This window comes from Lolium perenne, chromosome 4, assembly GCF_019359855.2.
Source record: "Lolium perenne isolate Kyuss_39 chromosome 4, Kyuss_2.0, whole genome shotgun sequence".
Lineage (NCBI taxonomy): Eukaryota > Viridiplantae > Streptophyta > Magnoliopsida > Poales > Poaceae > Lolium > Lolium perenne.
This window is the reverse complement of record NC_067247.2, coordinates 11,844,935-11,866,616: the sequence shown is the minus strand read 5'-3', so window position 1 is coordinate 11,866,616 and position 21,682 is coordinate 11,844,935. Positions and strand designations below refer to the sequence as shown.

Here is a 21,682-nt window from a genome sequence, read left to right as displayed (position 1 = left end):
CCGCCCGCGTAGGGGCGAGAGGCGGGCGAGACGGTAGCGGCGGGCGGTGGATCCACCGCCCGGCGGTAGCGCCCGCTACCGCCCGCCTATAGCCCGCGTTGGAGGCGAGAGCGGGGCGAGAGGGAGGCGATAGCGGTGCTAGTGGGGGCGGTAGGGAGGCGGTAGGGAGGAGAGAGAAGTGAGAGCTGACACTATAGCCCGTGCACTGGCACCGTGGGGTGAGAGTGGGGTGAGAGTGAGGGTAAAAGCTGACGTGGCGAGGCTATAGTAGGGTGATGCATTGGCACCAGCCTTATGTCTGTACAGGTGATGCATCATGCTACACCTCTGGTGTGAAATTAAAGGTTGTGCAATGAGCAGTGCCTGATTATCTTCATAATATTTGTCTTTTAGGGAACTATTTGCAGACTACGCTGATTTCTGCTTCATGACCTTCGGCAATCGTGTAAAGAACTGGTTCACATTTAATGAACCAAGCAGAGCTGCGCTTACTTGGTTATGATAATGGGTATCAACCTCCTCAAAGGTGCACCAAATGTAATGCTGGTGGAAATTCGGCAACAGAACCTTACATTTTTTTCTCATAATCTTCTCTTGGCACATGTTTATGCAGTTGCAAGATACCGGAATAAGTATCAGGTATTTTATTTTACTTGAACTATATTAGTAAATTGTACTAATGTGATCAGGCTCCAGGAGTGTAGTTTGAATTATTCTCTTACATAATCAAGTAGGAGTACATTAGTTGTGGAACAATGCCCCCAACATGATTTTTTTTTTGTTATTTTGTCTAAATCCATGGATTTGTGCTGATAGAATAGTAACTTAATAAATAAAATAAATAAATGTAGGCAGCTCAGAAAGGTAGTTCTGGACTTCAGTTGGTACAGGGGCCTTACCAACTCAACTGAAGACCAAGCAGCACTCAAAGAGCCAGATGTTCTGAAACTGTGGAAGAGAATGAAATAGTAAATTGATCATGTGCTTCGCTTGCTGTCACTTGGGGAGGTATTCATCTATTTGTAGTTGTAGCACTGATCTATCATCAGTAACATTTCTGGGAGTTGATGTCTTCTTGGATATATATCTCTTGAGCACAACAACATTGATTAGTCTGTACTGATTATTTGATTATATCATCTCTATCTTTGTTTGAATGTGTTAGTATGACAAGTATAACCATTTAAGTTGACAGATCGTGGTATTTTTAAGATTACAGTTTTATTTAGTGTCTCAGTTCCTGACGTTTGATATCCTTGTTTACTGCAACTTAGTATTTCAGTAAGCTCATCCATTACATTTGTCTCCATCTTATTTGCAACTGTATTCACCTGATCTGGTCGAGGCAAATGTATGTGGTGAAGGCACTCATTATAGTTAAGTTAGTGACTCCCATGGCATCTATGTTTGTTATAGATGGCTCAGAACATTTGGTTTCTCTTGTGGTTTTGCTTTCTTAGGTTTTATTTGGAATTCATTTTCGATAATAAGGATTTTTTTAGATGGCTCAGAACATTGGTCTGCTTGTTCATGAGATTAAACGTGATGTCCATCTAATACCAGTGCATGCACACAATGCTTTCCAGGAAGCACTCGGCCGTTCAAAAAACCTGTTGTGAAGCTGAAAAATCGTGCATAATGATTTGTGTGATTTTGGTGGTATTGATGCTCATTAGTTTGTTAAATAATTTGTGATTTGGGTGTTAAATAAACACCCATGTTTTTTGTTTGTCAGTTTTGGCTGCAATGGCATCTTTAATCTACGTAGTCACACCAAAATAGAATGACCTTGTAATCGTTTGCAAGCACGTGAACTGCAATGGCATCTCTAATCGTGTGTTGGGAGGGGGGGGGGGGGGGGGGGGCATTTTTTTTTTTAATTTCTCCAACTGTTTTATTCAGTCCAATTGTTCATTGCTTTCTTGTGCGAGTAGGTGCCCTTGCTGGCATATTTTGTTGTAAACGTCAACATTGATGGGTCTTTCTTTTTTTTCGAAATGGGGTAAATCCCCGGCTTCTGCATCATGATGATGCACACGGCCTTTTATTAAAAAACCAAAGTATAATTGTTTACAAATCACGCATCATCGAGGATTGATACAAGAATCAACCATCGAAAAAGTAACATATTCTGACTATGGATCAACATAGCCTACTAGTATGCCGCCAACCAGCCTGGCACAAGATATCCTGAGCGACCATCAGGAGCCGTGTGCAGCCAGAAACCATGGCATCCCGCTGTCCCTCCGGAGAAAGTAGGGCCCAAAGCTGGACCCAATGGGAAACCATATGGATAACCTGCAAGAAATGAAAAGAGGGTTTGTTGTTAAAAATGATGTCATTTCTGTTCCTCCAAATAGCCCAACATAAAGCAGAAACCCCAATCCGGATATACGCTTTAGATTGTCTATCTACTCCATTTAACCAGTTACCAAACATATTGGTAATATTGGTGGGAGGTGGAAGACCATAGGTAAAGTTAACTGTACGCCATAATAGTTTAGCTAAAGGACACTCAATAAAAAGGTGTTGGATGGTCTCCTGTTCCCCACAGAAAACACATTTTGTACACCCATTCCAATGACGTTTAGCTAGGTTGTCCTTGGTTAACAACACCTTGTTACTCAAGAACCACATAAAAATTTTAATCTTTAATGGAATTTTAACCTTTCACAGATATTTTTTGAGGAAGGGGGTATGATCACACATAAGATCTTCATACATCGACTTTACGGTGAACACACCATTTGGTGTAAGTTCCCATATAAAACGATCTTCCTCTTCAGACAATTGTACTGCCATTAGTTTTCTACATAATTGTAACCATAGATTCCATTTGTTACCAGTCAAGATTCTTCTAAAAGTAATATTCAGGGGTGATTGACCTAACACATGTGCAACTGTGACATTTTTATGATGGGCAATATTGTACAACGACGAGTATTGTTGGGCCAAAGAAGTTTTGCCTAACCAGATATCTTCCTAGAAGCGGGTCTGCAATCCATTACCCACTTTGAAAAAACCCCTAGAAAAAACTCATGTTTGACCTCCATGAGACCTTTCCAGAATGGAGAATCAGTCGGTTTGACATGAACCTCTGATAATGTCTTCTGTCTGAGGTACTTGTTATGTAGCAACTCTTGCCACACCCCATCCTCATTGAGAAGTTTAAAAATCCATTTACTCAATAGACATCTGTTTTTGATCGCAAGAACTTCAATACCTAAACCCCCTTGATCTTTCGGTCTACAGACAATGTTCCATTTTGTAAGCCGGTATTTTTTCTTGTTTTCGTCGGACTGCCAAAAGAATCTAGATCTATAGAAGTCCAAACGTTTCCTTACCCCAACAGGTATTTGTAGGAAAGACAACATAAACATCGGTAAACTAGTTAATACTGAATTAATAAGCACTAATCTATCACCATAGGATAGCAACTTCCCTTTCCAGCATCCTAATTTACCCTCAAACCTTGTTTCTACCGGATACCAATCTGTATTTCTAAGTTTTTTGTAATGAATTGGAATACCTAGGTATCTAAAAAGAAGTTGTCCAGCATCACATCCAAAGATCTGCTTATACTGATCTTCCTCCTCTTTTGCCTTTCCAAAACAATAAATTTCACTTTTATGGAAATTAATCTTGAGACCCGATAGTTCCTCAAAAAGACACAATATTAGCTTCATATTGACAGCTTTGTTGAGGTCATGTTCCAAAAAAAGGATAGTATCGTCAGCATATTGTAATATAGAAAGACCACCCTCAACTAAATGAGGAATTAATCCTCCGACTTGGCCATCTTCTTTGGCTCTTTCAATTAAGATGGCAAGCATATCCACTACAATATTAAAAAGCATAGGAGACAGCGGGTCCCCTTGCCTTAGACCTTTCTTTGTTTGTAAATAATGACCAATGTCATCATTTACCTTCACCCCAACACTACCTCCTTGCACAAATTGTTGCACTATTCTGCCCCAAACGGGATCAAAACCTTTCATCCTAAGTGTTTGCTGTAAGAAAGACCATTTGACCTTATCGTATGCTTTTTCAAAATCAATCTTAAATAACACCCCATCCAACTTCTTATTATGTAACTCATGTATCGTTTCATGGAGTATCACGACCCCTTCTAAAATATTTCTACCAGGCATAAAAGCTGATTGAGTTGGCTTAATAACCCTCGGAGCAATCCCCGATATACGATTAGTACCAACTTTGGTGAATATCTTGAAACAAACATTGAGTAAACAAATAGGTCTGTATTGTTGAATCTGAACCGCATTTTCTTTTTTGGGTAGTAAACAAATGGGTCTTTCTCTTGCAGTTGGCAATTCTGGTGGATTGGAGGCTGTCTGAGATGGAGAAACAATTCTCGAGAAGCTATTGTTCTTGGGTCTGGAATCAAAATGTTTCTATAAATTTGCCATATCAATTAGTACCAACTTTGGTGAATATCTTGAAACAAATATTGAGTAAACAAATAGGTCTGTATTGTTGAATCTGAACCGCATTTTCTTTTTTGGGTAGTAAACAAATGGGTCTTTCTCTTGCAGTTGGCAATTCTGGTGGATTGGAGGCTGTCTGAGATGGAGAAACAATTCTCGAGAAGCTCTTGTTCTTGGGTCTGGAATCAAAATGTTTCTATAAATTTGTCATATCAATGCTCAGTAAGTTGTTGATTTCCAGTAGAACATTGAGCAACTTAAGTATGTGTAGCACCGAAGTTATTGTAGAAGACCTGGCTGTGGCCTTTTGGTAGTACATAGATTTATAAAGTTCGTTTAATAGGCTTTGCGATCTTTTAATCTCCGGATGTAGGACACTAGGAGTACTAGTAGGAATAGTTCTAAACAGTGCATCTTCTTGTGATTTCTGCCTTACAGTTCTGAAGAACACAAAAGGGAGGCCATATGTTACTTCTCTAGACCCTTCTTGTAAAGAATGATCATCGCCATGTTTTGGGATTTGGTTGAATTTAGATATGTGACAGGTCTATCACTTTCTTCTCAACCTTGCTAAATATGCCCGAGAAATCTGTTCATGATGTTCTTTATTGAAGAAATACTAGTCCGGTTGAATTGCAGTTTAAGTTTGGTCATAATTTTAATCTAGATCCAAGTTCTGAATATGAGTAGATTACTATTACTGGAGACCACATATGCTAAGATTGGGGTTGTTGATTATCTTTTTAGATAAAAAGTTGAATACATGGTTACATCATTGGCCAAAATCTTGCATACAAAAAGGTTTCACATCTTATAATAGTGGTACCTATTGTCTAGTAAGGAGGTTTGTCAGGATGTAGTATCATGGTCTTTTTCACTTTTGCTGTTGAAGGTCCATTTTTATGCATCTGAGATAGACATAGATATAGGTCCTGGACTTGGGAGCTGGCTGCATGTGAGATGGGCACTTTGACAAGCTAGATTTGTCCATACTATTTCATCTTCACCTGGGCATCTGATTCTGCATGTACCTACTTGTGTACTTTGACTAGCTAGTGTTTTTTTGCTGACTTTCTGAGCTGACACATAGGTGAAGCCATTTGAAGAAGACAAAGTCGCTAGCCTGTAGTGGAACCTGGTGCATCACTTGGAAGGAAGAAATCTGGAAGACCGGCAACATCATGATATGCATGCTTTGGTATTCAAGCTGTCTCTTTGCTCCATTTTATTTCATCTTCACGTGGGCATCTACCCAGATCAAACTAGATGGTGCTTTTTCATGCTCTTGAATGGATATCTTTTTTTTTTCGAAATAGGGAAACTCCCCTGCCTCTGCATCAATTGATGCATGCGGCGTTTTATTGCGAACGTCTCAAACGAGTAGCATTATTACAACCTTATTACAACTCAAGGATCACTCAAGGTCTCCACGTGGATAAGCCACCTAAAAATTCTCAGAAAACTACTGGAGAACATATCTATGTGAGACGCCGCTCAGAACACCGGCTGTAAAAATCCCGTGCTACCGTCGCCAAACGGTTGCACCCAGAATCCATGTCCAGGCGGTCCATGGAAGGCTAGAGAAAGGACCACACATGGATCCAATGCATAACCAGAGGGATAACCTGCAAAAATGATGGAAAACTCTTTTGATTAAAGATAAAATCATTGCGAACATTCCATATCGCCAAAGCAAAGCGCACACACCAACTCTAATGAGACCTTTATCCTTTTTAGCAACACCATTTAACCAATTCCCAAATAAGTTTGTAATATTAGCCGGAGGATAAATATTAAAAGTTATACGAATAATTCTCCAAAGGATTCTTGCAAAAGGACATGAAATAAAAAGATGTTGTATTGTCTCCTCTTGATCACAAAAACAACATTTGGTACACCCATGCCAATTACGTTTTATAAGATTATCTTTAGTTAGAATCACCCCTTTATGGAGGAACCACATAAAAATTCTGATTTTAAGTGGAACCTTAATCTTCCAAATATACTTCTTTAAGTACATTGTATGGTCATTAAGTAGATCAAGATACATAGATTTAACAGTAAACGACCCGGAGTTTGTGAGCTTCCATCTAAAAGTATCCTCACTATCGGTACGCTGGACCGACATAACTCTTGTAACCAAATCAACCCATCTATCCCATTTGTAAGTCGTTAGCACTCTTCTAAAACCTATATTTAGAGCATTAGAGGCTAATGCTTGAGCAACCGTCACATTTGTATGATTCACAATATTGTAAAGCATCGGATATTGATCTTTTAGTGGTGTATCTCCCAACCAAATATCTTCCCAGAACCTAGTTTTCTGTCCATTACCTATGACCATAGTACCTCGGCTAAAAAACTCGTCTTCAACATACATTAAGCCTTTCCAAAACGGGGAGTCTGTTGGTTTGGCTAAAACTTGTGACAGGGTTTTAGTTTTCAAGTATTTGTTTTGTAAAATCTCTTGCCAAACCCCTTCCTCATTCATGATCTTATATAGCCATTTGCTAAGTAAACTTTTATTCTTTAATTCTAGAACTTCCACTCCCAGACCCCCTTGTTCTTTTGGTCTACAAATTACATTCCATTTTGTTAGTCCAATACTTCTTCTTGTGTCCATCACTTTGCCAAAAAAATCGGGATCGGAAAAAATCTTGCCTTTTTTCTCACGCCCACCGGAATCTCTAAAAACGACAACATAAACATCGGAAGGCTCGTAAGAACAGAATTAATTAGTATAAGCCGGTCCCCATAAGATAGTAACTTACCTATCCAACTACTAAGTTTCTTTTCGAATCTATCCTCCACTGGTTTCCACTCACCATTCTTACGTTTGCGAAAATGAATTGGAATCCCTAAGTATCTGAAAGGTAGGGATCCAATATCGCACCCAAAAAGAATCTTGTATTCATTCTCTACCTCTTTGGCTTTCCCAAAACAAAAGATTTCACTCTTTTGAAAATTTATTTTGAGGCCTGATAATTGTTCAAAGATGCATAAGATCAACTTCATATTAAGAGCCTTTTCCAAATTGTGTTCCATAAATAGGATAGTATCATCCGCATATTGCAAAATAGAAATCCCCCTTCCACTAGATGAGGAATCAAACCGCTAACTTGGTCATCTTGTTTGGCCCTTTCAATGATAATTGCTAACATATCAGCAACAATGTTGAATAAAATAGGAGAGAGAGGATCTCCCTGACGCAAACCTTTTTTTGTCTGAAAATAATGACCTATGTCATCATTTACTCTAATTCCCACACTCCCTTTCTCAATATAACGTTGGATCCATGCGCACCATTTCGGATCAAAACCTTTCATCCGCAACGCTTGTTGCAGGAAAGACCAATTTACCTTATCATAAGCCTTCTCAAAATCTATTTTGAGAAGAACTCCATCTAACTTTTTCCTATGAAGCTCATGAATGGACTCATGGAGAATAACAACCCCCTCTAATATATGTCTCCCCGGCATGAAGGCGGTTTGGGTTGGCTGAACCACACTCTCGGCAATGTCTGTCACTCTATTTGTCCCTACTTTGGTAAAAATCTTAAAACTAACATTTAGGAGACAAATAGGGCGATATTGTTGAATTTGAATCGCATTTTCTTTCTTAGGTAACAGAATAATCGTCCCAAAATTCAAATGAAATAGAGGTAAGTCGCCATTTTGAAAGCTAACAAACATAGACAATATATCCTGCTTGATAACCTCCCAGAAAGTTTGGTAAAATTCCGCGGGGAACCCATCTGGCCCCAGAGCTTTATTTCTTTCCATTTGAGATAGAGCCTGAAAGATTTCTTCTTCAGTAAAATTTGCCGTTAAAATGTTATTTTCTTCTGCTGAAATTTGTTTAATATCATGTGTTATTGTCTCATCCATAGTACAAGAAGTAGGATCAGAGGGGCCAAACAGAGATTTATAGTAATTTGAAATGTATGTTTTTAGGTTCTCTTGACCTAATATTGTCCCTTCATCTTGCTCTAACTGAAAAATACGTTTTCTGCGATGTTTCCCATTTGCAATAAGATGAAAGTATTTAGTATTGTCACCCCCTTCCTGAATATGCCTCACTTTCGCTCTTTGGGCCCATTTCGCCTCCTCATCACAGCGTAATTTGTCAATCTTAAGTTTGGCCTCCCGCAAGCTATTTCTCTCCGTCTCATCTAAAGGAATTGTTTCTGCTTTACAATCAAGCAAATCAATAATGTTTAGCCACTTTTCCTTTTCAATCTTGTTTATATTACTCAAATTTTTTGCCCATCCTCTAAGATACTGTCTAATATGTCGTACTCCCTCCGATTCATATTAATTGACTCCAATATTGATGTATCTAGAACTGAAATATGTCTAGATACATGCATATTAGAGTCAATTAATATGAACCGGAGGGAGTATTTTATTTTGCCAACGTTCTAACGCATTTGATCCAGAATTAACCGAAGCCCACTCTTTTGCCACCATATCGAAGAACCCATCTTCCTTCAACCAGGCAAGCTCAAAAGAGAAATGGAACTTATTTCCTTTAAACGATTGAGCTCCCGAATCCAAGAGAAGAGGTGTATGATCAGATCCCGATCGAGTTAACGCTCTCACTGAAACGAGCGGATACTTTTGTTCCCATTCAACACTAGCCAAAATACGATCCAATTTCTCATACGTCGGATTATCCCTTCTATTAGCCCATGTATATTGTCTGCCTGAGAGAGCTATTTCTCTCAGATCAAGACTCTCAATGATAGCATTGAAAATAAAAGGCCAACGAGTATTAAAATTGTCATTATTTTTTTCCTCTTTTCGCCTCATAATATTAAAGTCTCCTCCCACAAGCATAGGAAGAGGTTCATCCTCACAAATCCTAACTAGCTCAGACAGAAACTCGTGCTTTTGATCATCTTGAGCCGCCCCATAAACTGCAACTAAAACCCACCGAAAGTTATCCACTTTGGAGGTCACATAAAACTTAACGCATCTATCCCCTGTGACCACCTGTTGAACAGATAAAGAATTTGCATTTATGCCGACTAAAATCCCCCCCGATCTTCCTATCGGTGGTACACAGTACCATTGAAAATCTTGCCCATTAGAAATATTGTTTAAAAAAGGTGTTGAAAAATTTCCTCTGCCAGTCTCTAGGATGGCAAAAAAATCGAGTTTAAAATCTCTGATAGTTTCTCTAACGAAATTATGCTTTGCAGTATCCTTAAATCCGTCACTGTTCCAAAAACTTCCCTTCATTATTAACAAATAAATTTAACCTACAACCTTTTTACTTAACCGGACACTTCTACGCACTACTCTGGGTGCCAATTTATCTTTTTTTTCCCTTCTCTTATAAACTTTCACAATTTTCTTTTCACGCACAGGAACTAACTCCTCTGCGGAAAGATTATCTTCACATTGTAAATCTGAAGTTAAATCCTGAGCAAGTTGCAATGTACCAATTTGTATATCACTGTCCACTTTTTCCTTTTCTTCTAAATTTTTAGACAACATGATCAAAGTTCTTTTATTATCAACCTGTTTAATATTGGCTATTGTGTTGGTAAACCTGAGAGGACGTACCCCCTAGAGACACTCCTAACTTTTGCGCCCTCTGAAAAATAGTGTCGTCCGAAATAGCACAAAGGGAAAACTTTGAAACAGTAGGTGTACCTGAGAAATGGGCAACGTTCTTGGCCTGTGCCAACTGCTGCGCCCGAGCCATTTGAGAATCATCCGCATTATGTTGCACTCTAATACGTTCACTGGAACGTAAATCTTTGGATGGAGGGGAGATGCCCCCGAACTTTACCACATCCTCCATAGAACAACGGCCACCAAGAAAAACTCCTGTGCCAACCTTGCCGTGGAGCCCTTGAGATAAATTGGGAAGAACACTAGAAGAGCTTACTGTATGAATATAAGGAGAAATTTTATGAGAATGATCTTTATACTCATGTGAAGGAGAATAACATTTTATGTTAGGGACTTCATTCCCATGAGCACGTGCATGTATCATACCTTTATTTTTACTAGTGGACTTGCACACATTAGGTGAGCAGTTCTTAGGCGCAACATCGCCAGCCGTTGACACAGCAGAAAGACCTGCCTCGGCAGAGAAAACCACTGAGTCCTCTGCCGCGACACACTTTTGCACAGCCTCGCTCATTCCTACCACGGCAAAGGGATTTGCTAGATTATCAGCAGCGACACCGTACTGCAAGGCAGCTTCGCCTTTTCCTGGCACTACAGAGAATGAGGCCAAATTCTCGGGCGGAACCTCCTTCAACGGTAGAGACCCAACCAGATCAGCCACCAAAGCGACGTCCTCATATGTGTGTAGTAGGAATGGTGGTAAAATGTATTCCAATGTTTTGACATATGGGTCTTCATTATTTGTGCAGATCGTCATGGAGCCGCTTATCACTGCGGGGCTATGGCAGGAAGGCTATGACTCGTCTCCTTTGTGCAAACTCGTCGACACGAGCATCCTTGCAGCTAGCTGTTATGTTTGTTGATTGGATGGCGTCTCACTGATGTGCAGAATAAGCCATGGGATGGTTGGCGTTGCTTAATTAACTGAGATACCTATAATCGGTGTTGCTGTCCCTTCGAATCGGTGTTGCTTAATCAGTAGCCGGACTGCGGAGGTGTTGATCGATACTGCAATATTTTCATTGATTTTTAAGGCTACACATGAACAGAAATGAAGACCAACTTGTGTAGTGCGTGCATAGATTGAAAAGTGAATTGTGTGCCTTGGTGGAATCCAACACTTTGTAGAGTATTCATCTTATGTCCCGCTGATTTGATTTGTATAGTAATGGAAAGTGATGCGGTTGTTGCCTGTATACTATCTGTTTCCTGGTTGAGCCTTGCTTGATCAAGTTCTTAGTAGGAATAACATGTATAATATTGACTACTAATTTCATCCCAAACTGATGTATTCCCAACACGCATATTGTTTCTGACTGTTTTATTTTGTTTTTCTCTTCATATAAGAAGCACAAGCACAATGATTGAGTTTAAGGAATGAGTAAAATAGTAAACTTAATGGAGTCAAACAACGGCCAGATCTTTGCTCGTCAAGATAATAATGTTCGAATATTGTATAGGAGCACCCCATTTGCAGTAATTTTGGGATTTCTAGGAAACTATTAACTGAAGAATTGTATGAAATGCTATGGTGGCAAAAAAGATTGGTTGTTGAAAGGGAAAAAAAAAGAAAAATCAGTCATGCGCGGGGAGTAAATAACATAGGAACTATTAACCTTCAAGTCAAACCCGTGAGTGTAACGAATCAAAAGCAGAAAATGAGACGTACGCGCGCATAGTTGATGTCACCAAGTAATTAACCAGGTCGTTCCTACGCCACATCCCTTCTTCTGTCACCAATCCGTGGCATCCCACATCTTTGATCTGAATAGACGGATGGAACCGGAATCAGCTCAAAAGTAGCGGGAGATGAAGAATTTGTGTAGAACTTTGAACGGAAACTAGAGCTTTGTCAGATGGGATGTAGCCAAAGCATGTTCTCGGGTTAAGACTCTAGCGTAACTGAGGAAGTACTCAATTCATGAAATATGGCAGCACTAGCAAAAAACATGATTTATGGGACTATAAATCTGGCATAGATGCATGTGTACCCGCTAGAATCTCTCGAAAATGATGCGATCCTCTCTTTTCCAGGAGTTCAACAAATTATTTAGATTAGTGGTAGAAGTCCATTAACCACTTTGAGCTCTTAGAGTACTACTAGCATTCTCGAACATTAATGAACACAAAGTAGTTGTCCTAAGCCTACTAACACTTTTGAGTAAAATCATTCGACACAGCTGTAAGACAAACTGATGGCAACAAACCACAACATTGCTCATTCATGGACGAAAATATTTACAATGTATATCTACTTGTGTAGCTTTAGAATAAGTGAACACCAGTTGGATGTACTAGCATTCTTTTTCACCTCTATCTTCACCTCAAATGAAACCTGACACAAGTTAGATTGTTTGAACTCTGATATTACCAACAACAGATGTCAATGGGAAAAAAAAAATCTAAGTATTCTATACAAGTGGGGCAGAAAAGTGTTAAAGTGAACGGGCTGGGGATGCCTGTCTGCCGGCGGCAGCGTTGCGGCCAAATATAATGCCGTGGGTTAGGGTGCAAGAACGGGGAATCAGACGCTCCTCGCCCGCCTCCGCAAGAGACAACGAAGCCAGTGTATGCTGAACTGTGGGCAAAACGGATGAGAACGAAGACGAGATGCGATCCTTCGACGAATACGGGTACGGTTTATATCTGCAAAAATAAAGATATCGTACGCAGTGCAATTGGGTGAGGGAGCTTTGAGGTTGGTGCTACAACGAGAGGTGTCAAAATCTTAGGAGGGGCCCTGGGAGGAAGACCATGCAACCTAGGATCCTAGGCCCCATAGAATTTTTTTTCCGAGTAGCTAGGAAGCATGCAGACTCCAGAGTTGAAATATGGGAAGAAGTGCATGCATCAGGTCTAGCTTGAGCAATTCCAATAGTGTAGCCAGCTGATAGCTATAAGCTAAGTGACATGTCATCTATAGCCAACTTAGAGCTAACATATACAATAGTGAGCTATAAAGATGTACTAATTTATTAATGTATGACCCACCTTTTACTCTCACAAAGTGCCTAGGAGAACGTGCTAGAGCTGGCTCTTGCATAAGAGCCTACTGTCCTTCTCTCTCCTCCTCTCTCTCCTCCAACTAAGCAATAATATACTATTTTAATCCTTATAGCCAGCTGATTAGGACTTATTGTACTTGCTCTTAGGTAAGGCAGAAATATGAGAAAAAACCCGCCGTGATTACCTTTTGATTGGCTACGATCCCATTCCATAATTAACTCGTAGGATTGATCTTCTTGGATCATGGGAGCGTTTGTTTTCACGCAGCCAGGTCACCGATCCCAGGGACTACTATCCATCTCGTCCATCTGTATCACCTGTGGAGCAGCAACAGAAGAGGAGCAACCAAGGAATAAAACACCCGCTTAAATTACTGAAAAAATTGAACCTCTCTCTTCCCACCAAACCGTCTTAGATCTATAAACTTAGTAGTATGTGGTAAGCAGCTAGGCAAGGACGACGCTGATCGATCTACTATCAGTAGTAGCAACAATCGAACTTTTTTTTTTGCAAAGAGTAGCAACAATCGATTTTCTTAGCTTTATTACTTGAGTCATGCCAAGCATATTATTTATTGTTGATTTGGATGTATCTACACATATTTTATGCATGGATACATCCGAATCTGAGATAAAAACGGAGGTACGAAATTCACGAAATATGGGAGAGTAAGCAGAAAACAAAGTATCATTTATAGCACTATTAGATCCCGTTTATGATGATGAGCAAAAATAAGGGAAGAACTGCATGCAGCGGGTCTAGCGAAATCAAGGGTAGAAATAAAAGGAAAGTGTCGATGTAATTATTTCTTGATTGGCTACGGTCCCATTCAGGAAGTAGTAAATTCAGGAAGTATGGGAGCGTTAGCAAAAAGCATGATTTATGAGACTACTATAAATCCGGTAAAGCATCCTGTGATCCCGTCTAGGATGGACGGGGCTTCCCTGTGCCCCGAGCGTGCGACCATCCATGCGACGACGCGCGTGAACGGCATCGCGCGGCTGTGCGTCGTGCGGCCCCAGCTCCGTATATTTGATGGAAAAAAAAACAGAACGATGCAGCTCAGTCCGTATCTTTCTCCTCCTCTGTACTGATTCCCTCCGTAATACTCTCTTATCATTAATACTCGCGCGGGAAGAATCTACAAAATAGGCAGCTACGCGCCAAAACTAATCTGCCGCTAATGAAATTAGAGAAGGACAATCTGGATGAAGCAATCTACAGAGCTGAAACAGAACAACCAGGACGGGTCAATCACGCCAAAGCACATCCAATCTCTCCTCTCCAATTGAATAGTGCCTCCCATCCCTGATGGCTTCTTCAAGGACTAACCAGGGTGAATCAAATATCAATTCTGCTGTCTCACCAATAGTAAGTAATCTCGCTCCATTCTTCTTGATGAATCACACGCAAATTCTCCAAATTCGTTTTTAACGGATTGTGCAAGTGCTTCCCATCCTGAAATGAAAAAACTCAGTTTAGATATGCTGATCATCTAATCAAACCATGTAAGAGAGAATAAGTAGGAACTGACAACTAGGAGATCCTTGGGATAGCCACATATTTGTATGAACTAAACTGATTTTTTCAAACTGAACTAAACTGAATATTAATTGATATAGGATGTGGAGGAAAATGCAGCAGATCCCACTGATATTGGGAATGGCATCCCAATGTCACCACATACCCAACAACTAGCAGGATTCCAACCATATGGTCCACTAGTGGTATGAGCAGTTCACACTTTCAAGTTCTCTAATTTTTAAACTTCAATGAAATTGAACTTGCTGCAACGGACAATTGGGACTTCTACCTCTAGTTTGATGACAAAACAAAACCAAGCATTCTTGGATCAACCAAAGCCATCATAATTTGTTTTCACAGTTTTATCTCATGTAACTTCCAAGCTGAAGTGAATTTTATTAGAACCTGCTGAGCACTACTAGAACTTGCTTCAGTGAGAGAATAGTGTTTTGCATGTCAAGAATATGTAAAACCACACATGCTACCTCAATCCAGTTTAAGTTCGTAAGAAGTTCAGTGTGTATATATGCCCACGACCACATCTCATCCTCACAGAACATTTTTATTCATCATACTTTTTCTATTCCTTAAACATAGAAAATTTTGCAGAAGTGGATAATGACATGCGTTCACCAACTATCCGGACTGTTTGTCCCCAAGATCAACACACGAAGAAATAGAATTTTACCTGTGTCCGGGCGTGCTAAGTCCCGGAGATGTTGCCTGGCAGCTTTCTTCCGGACGGCACCAACGATTGCAGTCTGGCGCTCACTAGATTGCCCGTGGCAGCCCACTGCATCTTCTTTCCATCGATTAAATCCTGGGTGTGTTGTGATCAAAACAACTATGCATTTGTGAATTCTAACTGGGAAATAAGAATCAACGTTTCCATAAAGCAGCTCAACGAAAAATTTCGTGTACATTACAACCGAACTGAAGCAATTCATAGATTGCAAAGCTGTTTACCTCTGTCAGCGACGAGGTCCTCCTTAGTCAGGGGCCTGGCCGCCTCGCTGCGGCGTGCCTGGCCACCTCCCGACGCTGCGCCTAGCCGCCGCGGCATCTCCTCCACCTCGCCGGCGCCGCGGGGAGTGAGACCAGCGGTTACCCCGCTAGGCGCCTGCTCTAGCTTCACGGGATGCCTTCCGCCGAGAACAACCGGCCTACCGCCAGCCTAATTCGCAAGGGAGCAACAGGCCGGCGTGTGAGGAGCAGAGGCGCCGTCGCGCTCAACAAGGTCGAGGCAGCACATCCCTGAGCCTGAGGCGGCGGAGCGGCCGAGATCCATCGAGGGGTTGCGGCTGGAGACCGGAAGTCGGGGGTCAGGAGCACGGCGGCACGGTCAGAGGTCTCCGCCCAGCTTCCGCCGCTTGAGTTCTTGCTCGAGCTCACTTCACAGGGGATGGATACAGAACGGGGAAGATAACACATGCCCTGTATTTCCGGTTGTTTTTTTCTTTTTGACAAAAGCTAGCGCAAGGGGTACGGGGGAATAGCAGCCACGCGATGCCGTTCACGCGCGTCGTCGCACGGATGGGCGCACGCTCGGGGCACAGGGAAGCCCCGTCCGTCTAGGATGATCAAGTAGTTAGCAAACGCAGGAGCGGAAATATGGGGAAAAGAGCATGCAACATGTGTAGCGTACGTAAGGCATACATATTAGGAAAAGAGTAAAATACACGGTTCATCATTAAACTTGAGGCGCTTGCTCGCTTTGGTCACTGTATTGTGGAATACACAATTTACGGTCACCGAATACGCTGTAGGGGTTCATCTACGGTCACTCGTCGTGGTAGAGCGCCGTATTTGCACATGTGGCATGTGGTTGACCCCGCCACCATCTGCAGCGCCTAGCTTTTAATATAAAAAAAAGAGAGAAATGGCTGAATTGTAAAGTTGAGAAAACAGGTAAGATCTAAAAGAAAGAAATAAAGGGCATGTGTGGCCGAGCACCACCGCTTCCGCCGGCCTCCCTCCTCTGCCATCACCGCCGCCTCTAGCCTCCCACCACCGCTAGGGGGCGGCTCCGTTCTCTGTCTCGCTGCGCACGGCCTCCCCTCCTTCCACCTGGCCCTAACCCGCCACCGCCGCGGTGCAACATCTGCTGCTGGAAACCCTCATCCTCCAGCCGCCCATCATCTGCGAAGGGGTGGTTGTCGATTTGGGCAGCATCGGATGCCACAGCGAGCTCCGGCATGACTGATGCGTCGGTACCCTCCTCCACCAACACTTCATCCCCAAGCGGACGTGAGCCTTCACGCCACTCCTGCTACGTGCTACGCTCTGACGCCTCGGATACGCATCGTCCTCATTTTCAGCGGCGGCAGAGAGTTCTCGTGGAGCGCCCGACGGGAGTGGGATTGGGATTTTTTTGTGGGGTGAGGACGTCCACATCACAGCTCCGGCGCAGCAGTAGGGAGCTGCATCCGGCGGAGGTCAGCGGTGCTTCATCAACTAGCCGGCTGAGAAGATGCAGGGGAGGGGAGGGTTGCGCCGTTAGGGGAGAGGGCTCCTCTCCTTTCGTCGGGCTAGCGGCGCAGATGAGCTCGGGATCCTCGGGTTATGTCGGGGTCGAGGACGAGCTCCGCGCCAGACTCCATCGTCGCCGCCATCGGCGACGTCGTACGCGGCAGAGGCACGCCCGCACCGCACATGGATGCGGTGAAGCAAGGGGGCGCCGCGCCTGTCAAGGGGCATGAGGAGCCGGCGCAGCAGCTGGGGAGGGGTAGAAGAGGTGCCAGGCGGCGCGCCGGCGTGCATCGATGGAAAGAGAGGAAAAGAGAGGAGGAAGAAGCCCTGACCAGTGAGCCCACCGGTCAGTATGACCAACGCATCCTACTTACCACGTTTCCTTTGTGAAATTGAGGAGGACCTTTCTGTTGAGGGGAGACTAGATGTGGGGTTTCTTTTGCAAAATGAAACACAATCATGATCTGACATATGGGGTTCACAATACGCCACATCAGCAAATACAATGATATATCGCTGCCGGTGACTGTCGATGGAACAGTCACACGTATTTAGTGACCGTAAATTGGGTATTCCATAGTACAGTGACCGTAGTGAACTATCGACTCAAGTTCAATGACTAACCGTGTATTTTACTCTTAGGAAAACCCCGCGGTGACTATCTCTCTCGATTGACTATGGTCCCATTCCATAATTAACTCTTAGGATTGATCTCTTTGACTCACGGGGCATTTGTTTTCACGCTTGCCACGTCACCAATTCGAGGTATTATTCATCTCATCCGTCCGTACCAGCAGAGAAGAGACGAAACCAACGATGGATTGAAACACACCCGCTCAATTCTCTGAAAAAATTGAAAACGGCCGACCTTGTCTGTAAATACAGATAGGGGTCTAGCCAACGCGTGCGTCGTGTGTGACCAAGAGGAGAGGAGAGGAGAGGATGGGCGAGATCTTGTTACCGAGATGATGGATCGACGAGCAGGTAATCAATGGATCCTCCGTTTGTTCCCGCCTCCTTCTTTTTCAGTTTGTACGTGGAATGAATGAATGAATCAAGCCATCGGTAGTTTCTCCCTGGATGCGCAGAGATGAGGGCCTGGTTGGCTGGTCAGAGCCGAGCCGATCGAGCAGCCGTACGTGTTGGTCGTCGACCACCGCGCGTGCATCTGAACCCACGCCGGCCGTGCAGAGCCGAGCTCATCTCGCGAACCAGCACATGCAGCAGGTATTTATTTTTTTAGTCCTGCATCTGAATCCATGTTTTCTTCTGTGTTAATTTCGGTTTTGACTCCTAGCTAGCTAGCCAGCGCCTTTCGTTTTGTAGATGACGTAAATATAAAAATAAAGCTAGGTACGTGTTGGAATGGACAAGTGCCTAGGTGTAGGATCGTTTATACTGCTGGGGTCGGTCACGCCCCACGCCCCGCGCTCGCCTATTTTTATTCGTCGATCGGTTTTGGTTAAAGGGTTAGGGAGGGATCACGGGCGCGGGTGCGCGTACAGAGCGGAGCGGTGGATTCGCTGGAAGGGGTGAGTGGTTGCCCAACGGAGCGGACTAGTTCGACGGAACCCAGCATTGATCGCGAAGACGCGCGCGGCCGTTCATCATCAACTACCGAATAAAACCCTAGCCCCTTTGGCCTGCCGTCGGGGTACAATGTGGGCACTGCGATCATTGCCCCGTCGAGCGCACCGCCTCCTCTCCTCTCGCCGCCATGCGAGCCAGCTGTCCGCCGTCGTCGGCGGCAGCAACCTGATCGGCCCGCGAGGATACGCCTCCAACTCCAACAGCAATTCTCACGCCGAGACCAATCGAAATCTGGCGGCGAAGCGGCATCTGTACGTTGTGCTTGATGACCACAAGGACGGCTACGGCATCTACAAGCTGGACATCGACAACGACTGCCGCGATGACGATCTTGACGGCGGCGGCGGCGTGCGGCGTCTCCCCGGGCCTCCGGTCCTCCGAGTGGCGTTTCCAGCCGTCGGCGACGACGCGCAGTTCGCCGCCGTGGGCAGAAGCATCGTCGCAGTCGGGACTTGCCTCGGTTTCCAAGAGAACGAAAACACCCTCGTTGGTGCCGCCTTGATCTACGACACCGAGACGGCGGCGATGGTCGTCTCGCCTCAGGTCCCCAATGGTCTGTTGCTCGGCTACGACGCTGCCATCGCTGTCGGGCAAAGGCTGTACATGGTCGAATCCGCAGAGCCCGAGTTTGCACACAGAGTGACGGGCGCCTTCCCCGGCGGACTGCACTGCCTCGCCGCGGATGGCGGCGGCGACATGAAGCTGTGGGGTTGGAAGCGGCCATTGTCTCCTACCTCGCGGTGGTGCTGGAGCGACAACCTGATGCTCCCGTTCAACCCAACCAGCATCACGGGCCACGCAGTGCACGCGCCGCCGGGGTCGGCGCACCACGACATATTCGTGTCCGTGTGCGTGTCCTGGTCCGGGTCGCCTGGTGGTTTCTTTTCTTTCAGCTCGGCGACCGGAGAGTGGACACAGCGAAACAAGCGTGGAATGCCGGTGGTCGGCCACGCCTACTATGATGGCGAGCTAGACACGTGGGTCGGCCTCAGCAACAAGAACAGCGATTTCGTTCGTCACACAGATGGGCAGCTTTGCACTGTCAATGTCACGGACGCTGAGCTGGAGTATGCAGTGGGCAATGAAAAGCTGTGTCACCTCGACGAGGATATCGCAGCTGGTTGGAAGCACGTCGACGCAAAGCTCGTGCTCATGGCACCATGCCAAGGTGGCAGCAAGTACTGCCTCATGGGACGCCTCCGACCGGACGGGAAAGAACAGGAGTGCTTGGGCGAAGGCGACAAGTGTCTTCTCCGGCTCACCTCTTTCTTTCTGGAGCGGGACAAGGACGGCAAACCGGTGACCATAGCTCACCGGGCTCGCTCTTACAAAGTCTCCAGGTACAACGTGGATTTTGATGCTCAAGTGTTCTGGTTATAAACTATTTCTAGGTATCACCATAGAGCTTCAGTAGCAAACTTTTTTTTTCTAAGGTCCAGCAAAATGCTAGCTTCAGTAGCAAACTTTTCTTTTTCTAAGATACAGTTATTCGAGAATCGGCTCTGTTTGCCCCCTATGAGCTTCAGTAGCGATTTTTTTTCTAAGATCCAGCAAAATGCTCAAGTGTTCGTGTTAAGCAGAGTAGAGCATAAATGCAATCCAAGTAGTGGACAAGAAAACGAAAGGAAAATGGGAAGAACAAGGGTTTAGCCGATTCCTCGTACCGGGTCCCCAAAGGGAGCAGCAAGGCAGGAACACAACAGACCAAAATTGTAAGAATCAACCGAGAATTTTGTAATAGCCATAGCTGATGATAAACATTGTCACGGGAAATGAATTAGATCATAGTGTCTTAATAAGCTGATGGAAATTTCTCACGGTGAAGGGTGTCATCCACACTCCTAAGATTCCCAAGTTTATCTCATCGCCCGTTAAACCTGGGTGAAGGCAACAAGTGTCTTCTCCGGCTAACCTCTTTCTGCCTGGATCGCAACAAGGACGGCGACCTGTGGCCAAAGCTCGCTGGCAGGCCGCTCTTACAAGTCTCCAGGTACAATGTGGATTTTGATGCTCAAGCGTTCTGGATGTAACTATTTCCAGGTGAGGCTCCAAAACTAGTTTCACAAATTCAGATATTGGTGCTAATAATATGCATGATGTTCAGAGGTTAGTGGCAGCAGTCCTTACTAAATTATTGTAAATTTTGACCAAGAATTTCTTAATAGCCACAAATGATTCTAAAACCCTTGTCACTGAAAGTTCTGTGATATTCATCAAATCAACTCAATGTAAACATTAGTGGGGATAAATAAAGATGAACCAATCAATTCCACAGTACATTTGTTGTCGGATACATTTCACAGACTAAACTTTCAGTGGTTTTTTGCCACTCAACTAATCAATCACAATGCATCCTGTGAACACTACAATGGACTCTACTATTGATCAAATCAAGGCGAACCATTCAAATCCATTCATTAGCGCGCACACACGGAGTGACTTTCAGAAGTACCTTGTTTGAAGAAGAGGTCAGTCAGCGTGGTGAACGTTGACTCGACGAAGCACATGACCCATGCGTGCTTAGCGGACCAACCCCTCACCGAGCGACTCCACGACAAGGGCATAGGTCCCGACGGACCCGGCCACGCCTGGAGTTACAAAAAACATGCTAGCAATCCCAAATTTTGTGGCTTCTCATGGGGTGGCACCAGAAAATACAAAAGGTGACAATATTGGCACTGAGTTGAATAATGAAACTAAAAAATAACTTACAGCGAAACAGCTTTTGTGCCTTCTGACATGCTAGCAGCTTGTGACAAAACAGAATCATAGTTCAGCAGAGAAGTTGCACATCACCAAGTATCAGATCTGGAGCTAAAAGTCGAATCTTTGTGGGGAAAAACGCTTCCGGGCCGCTCGCGCGGCGCTCGGAGCCCCACGAAACCCTAGCCAACCACCCAAAAAAGCCATCTTCCCGGCTGCTGCTGCCGCCGCCGGCGGTGGCGGCGGCCCAGCCCAGCCATCAAAGGCGGCGGGTGAGGTCGGCGCGCCCCGACGGGCTCCCTT

At 44.1% G+C, this 21,682-nt stretch overlaps 1 protein-coding gene across 6 annotated transcripts; it reads right to left on the bottom strand.

Annotated features, from left to right (window-relative positions):
* Positions 1-5,765: 5,765 nt before the first annotated feature.
* On the bottom strand, positions 5,766-16,074 carry LOC127291772 (uncharacterized). 6 transcript variants are annotated; one of them, XM_051321091.2, is made up of 6 exons: positions 15,584-16,074; positions 15,306-15,461; positions 13,278-14,551; positions 10,454-11,851; positions 10,106-10,342; positions 5,766-6,070 (listed from the first exon to the last, which is right to left on the bottom strand). In XM_051321091.2, exons 4-6 carry the CDS (start codon positions 10,842-10,844, stop codon positions 5,940-5,942), a joined length of 759 nt encoding a protein of 252 aa, XP_051177051.1. In that variant the 5' UTR covers positions 10,845-11,851; positions 13,278-14,551; positions 15,306-15,461; positions 15,584-16,074; the 3' UTR covers positions 5,766-5,939. The 6 variants fall into 6 exon arrangements, 3 of the variants coding, with proteins under 3 accessions (XP_051177051.1, XP_051177052.1, XP_071674562.1); XM_051321092.2 differs by having other exon boundaries at positions 15,306-15,437; XM_071818461.1 differs by lacking the exon at positions 15,306-15,461.
* Positions 16,075-21,682: the final 5,608 nt, after the last annotated feature.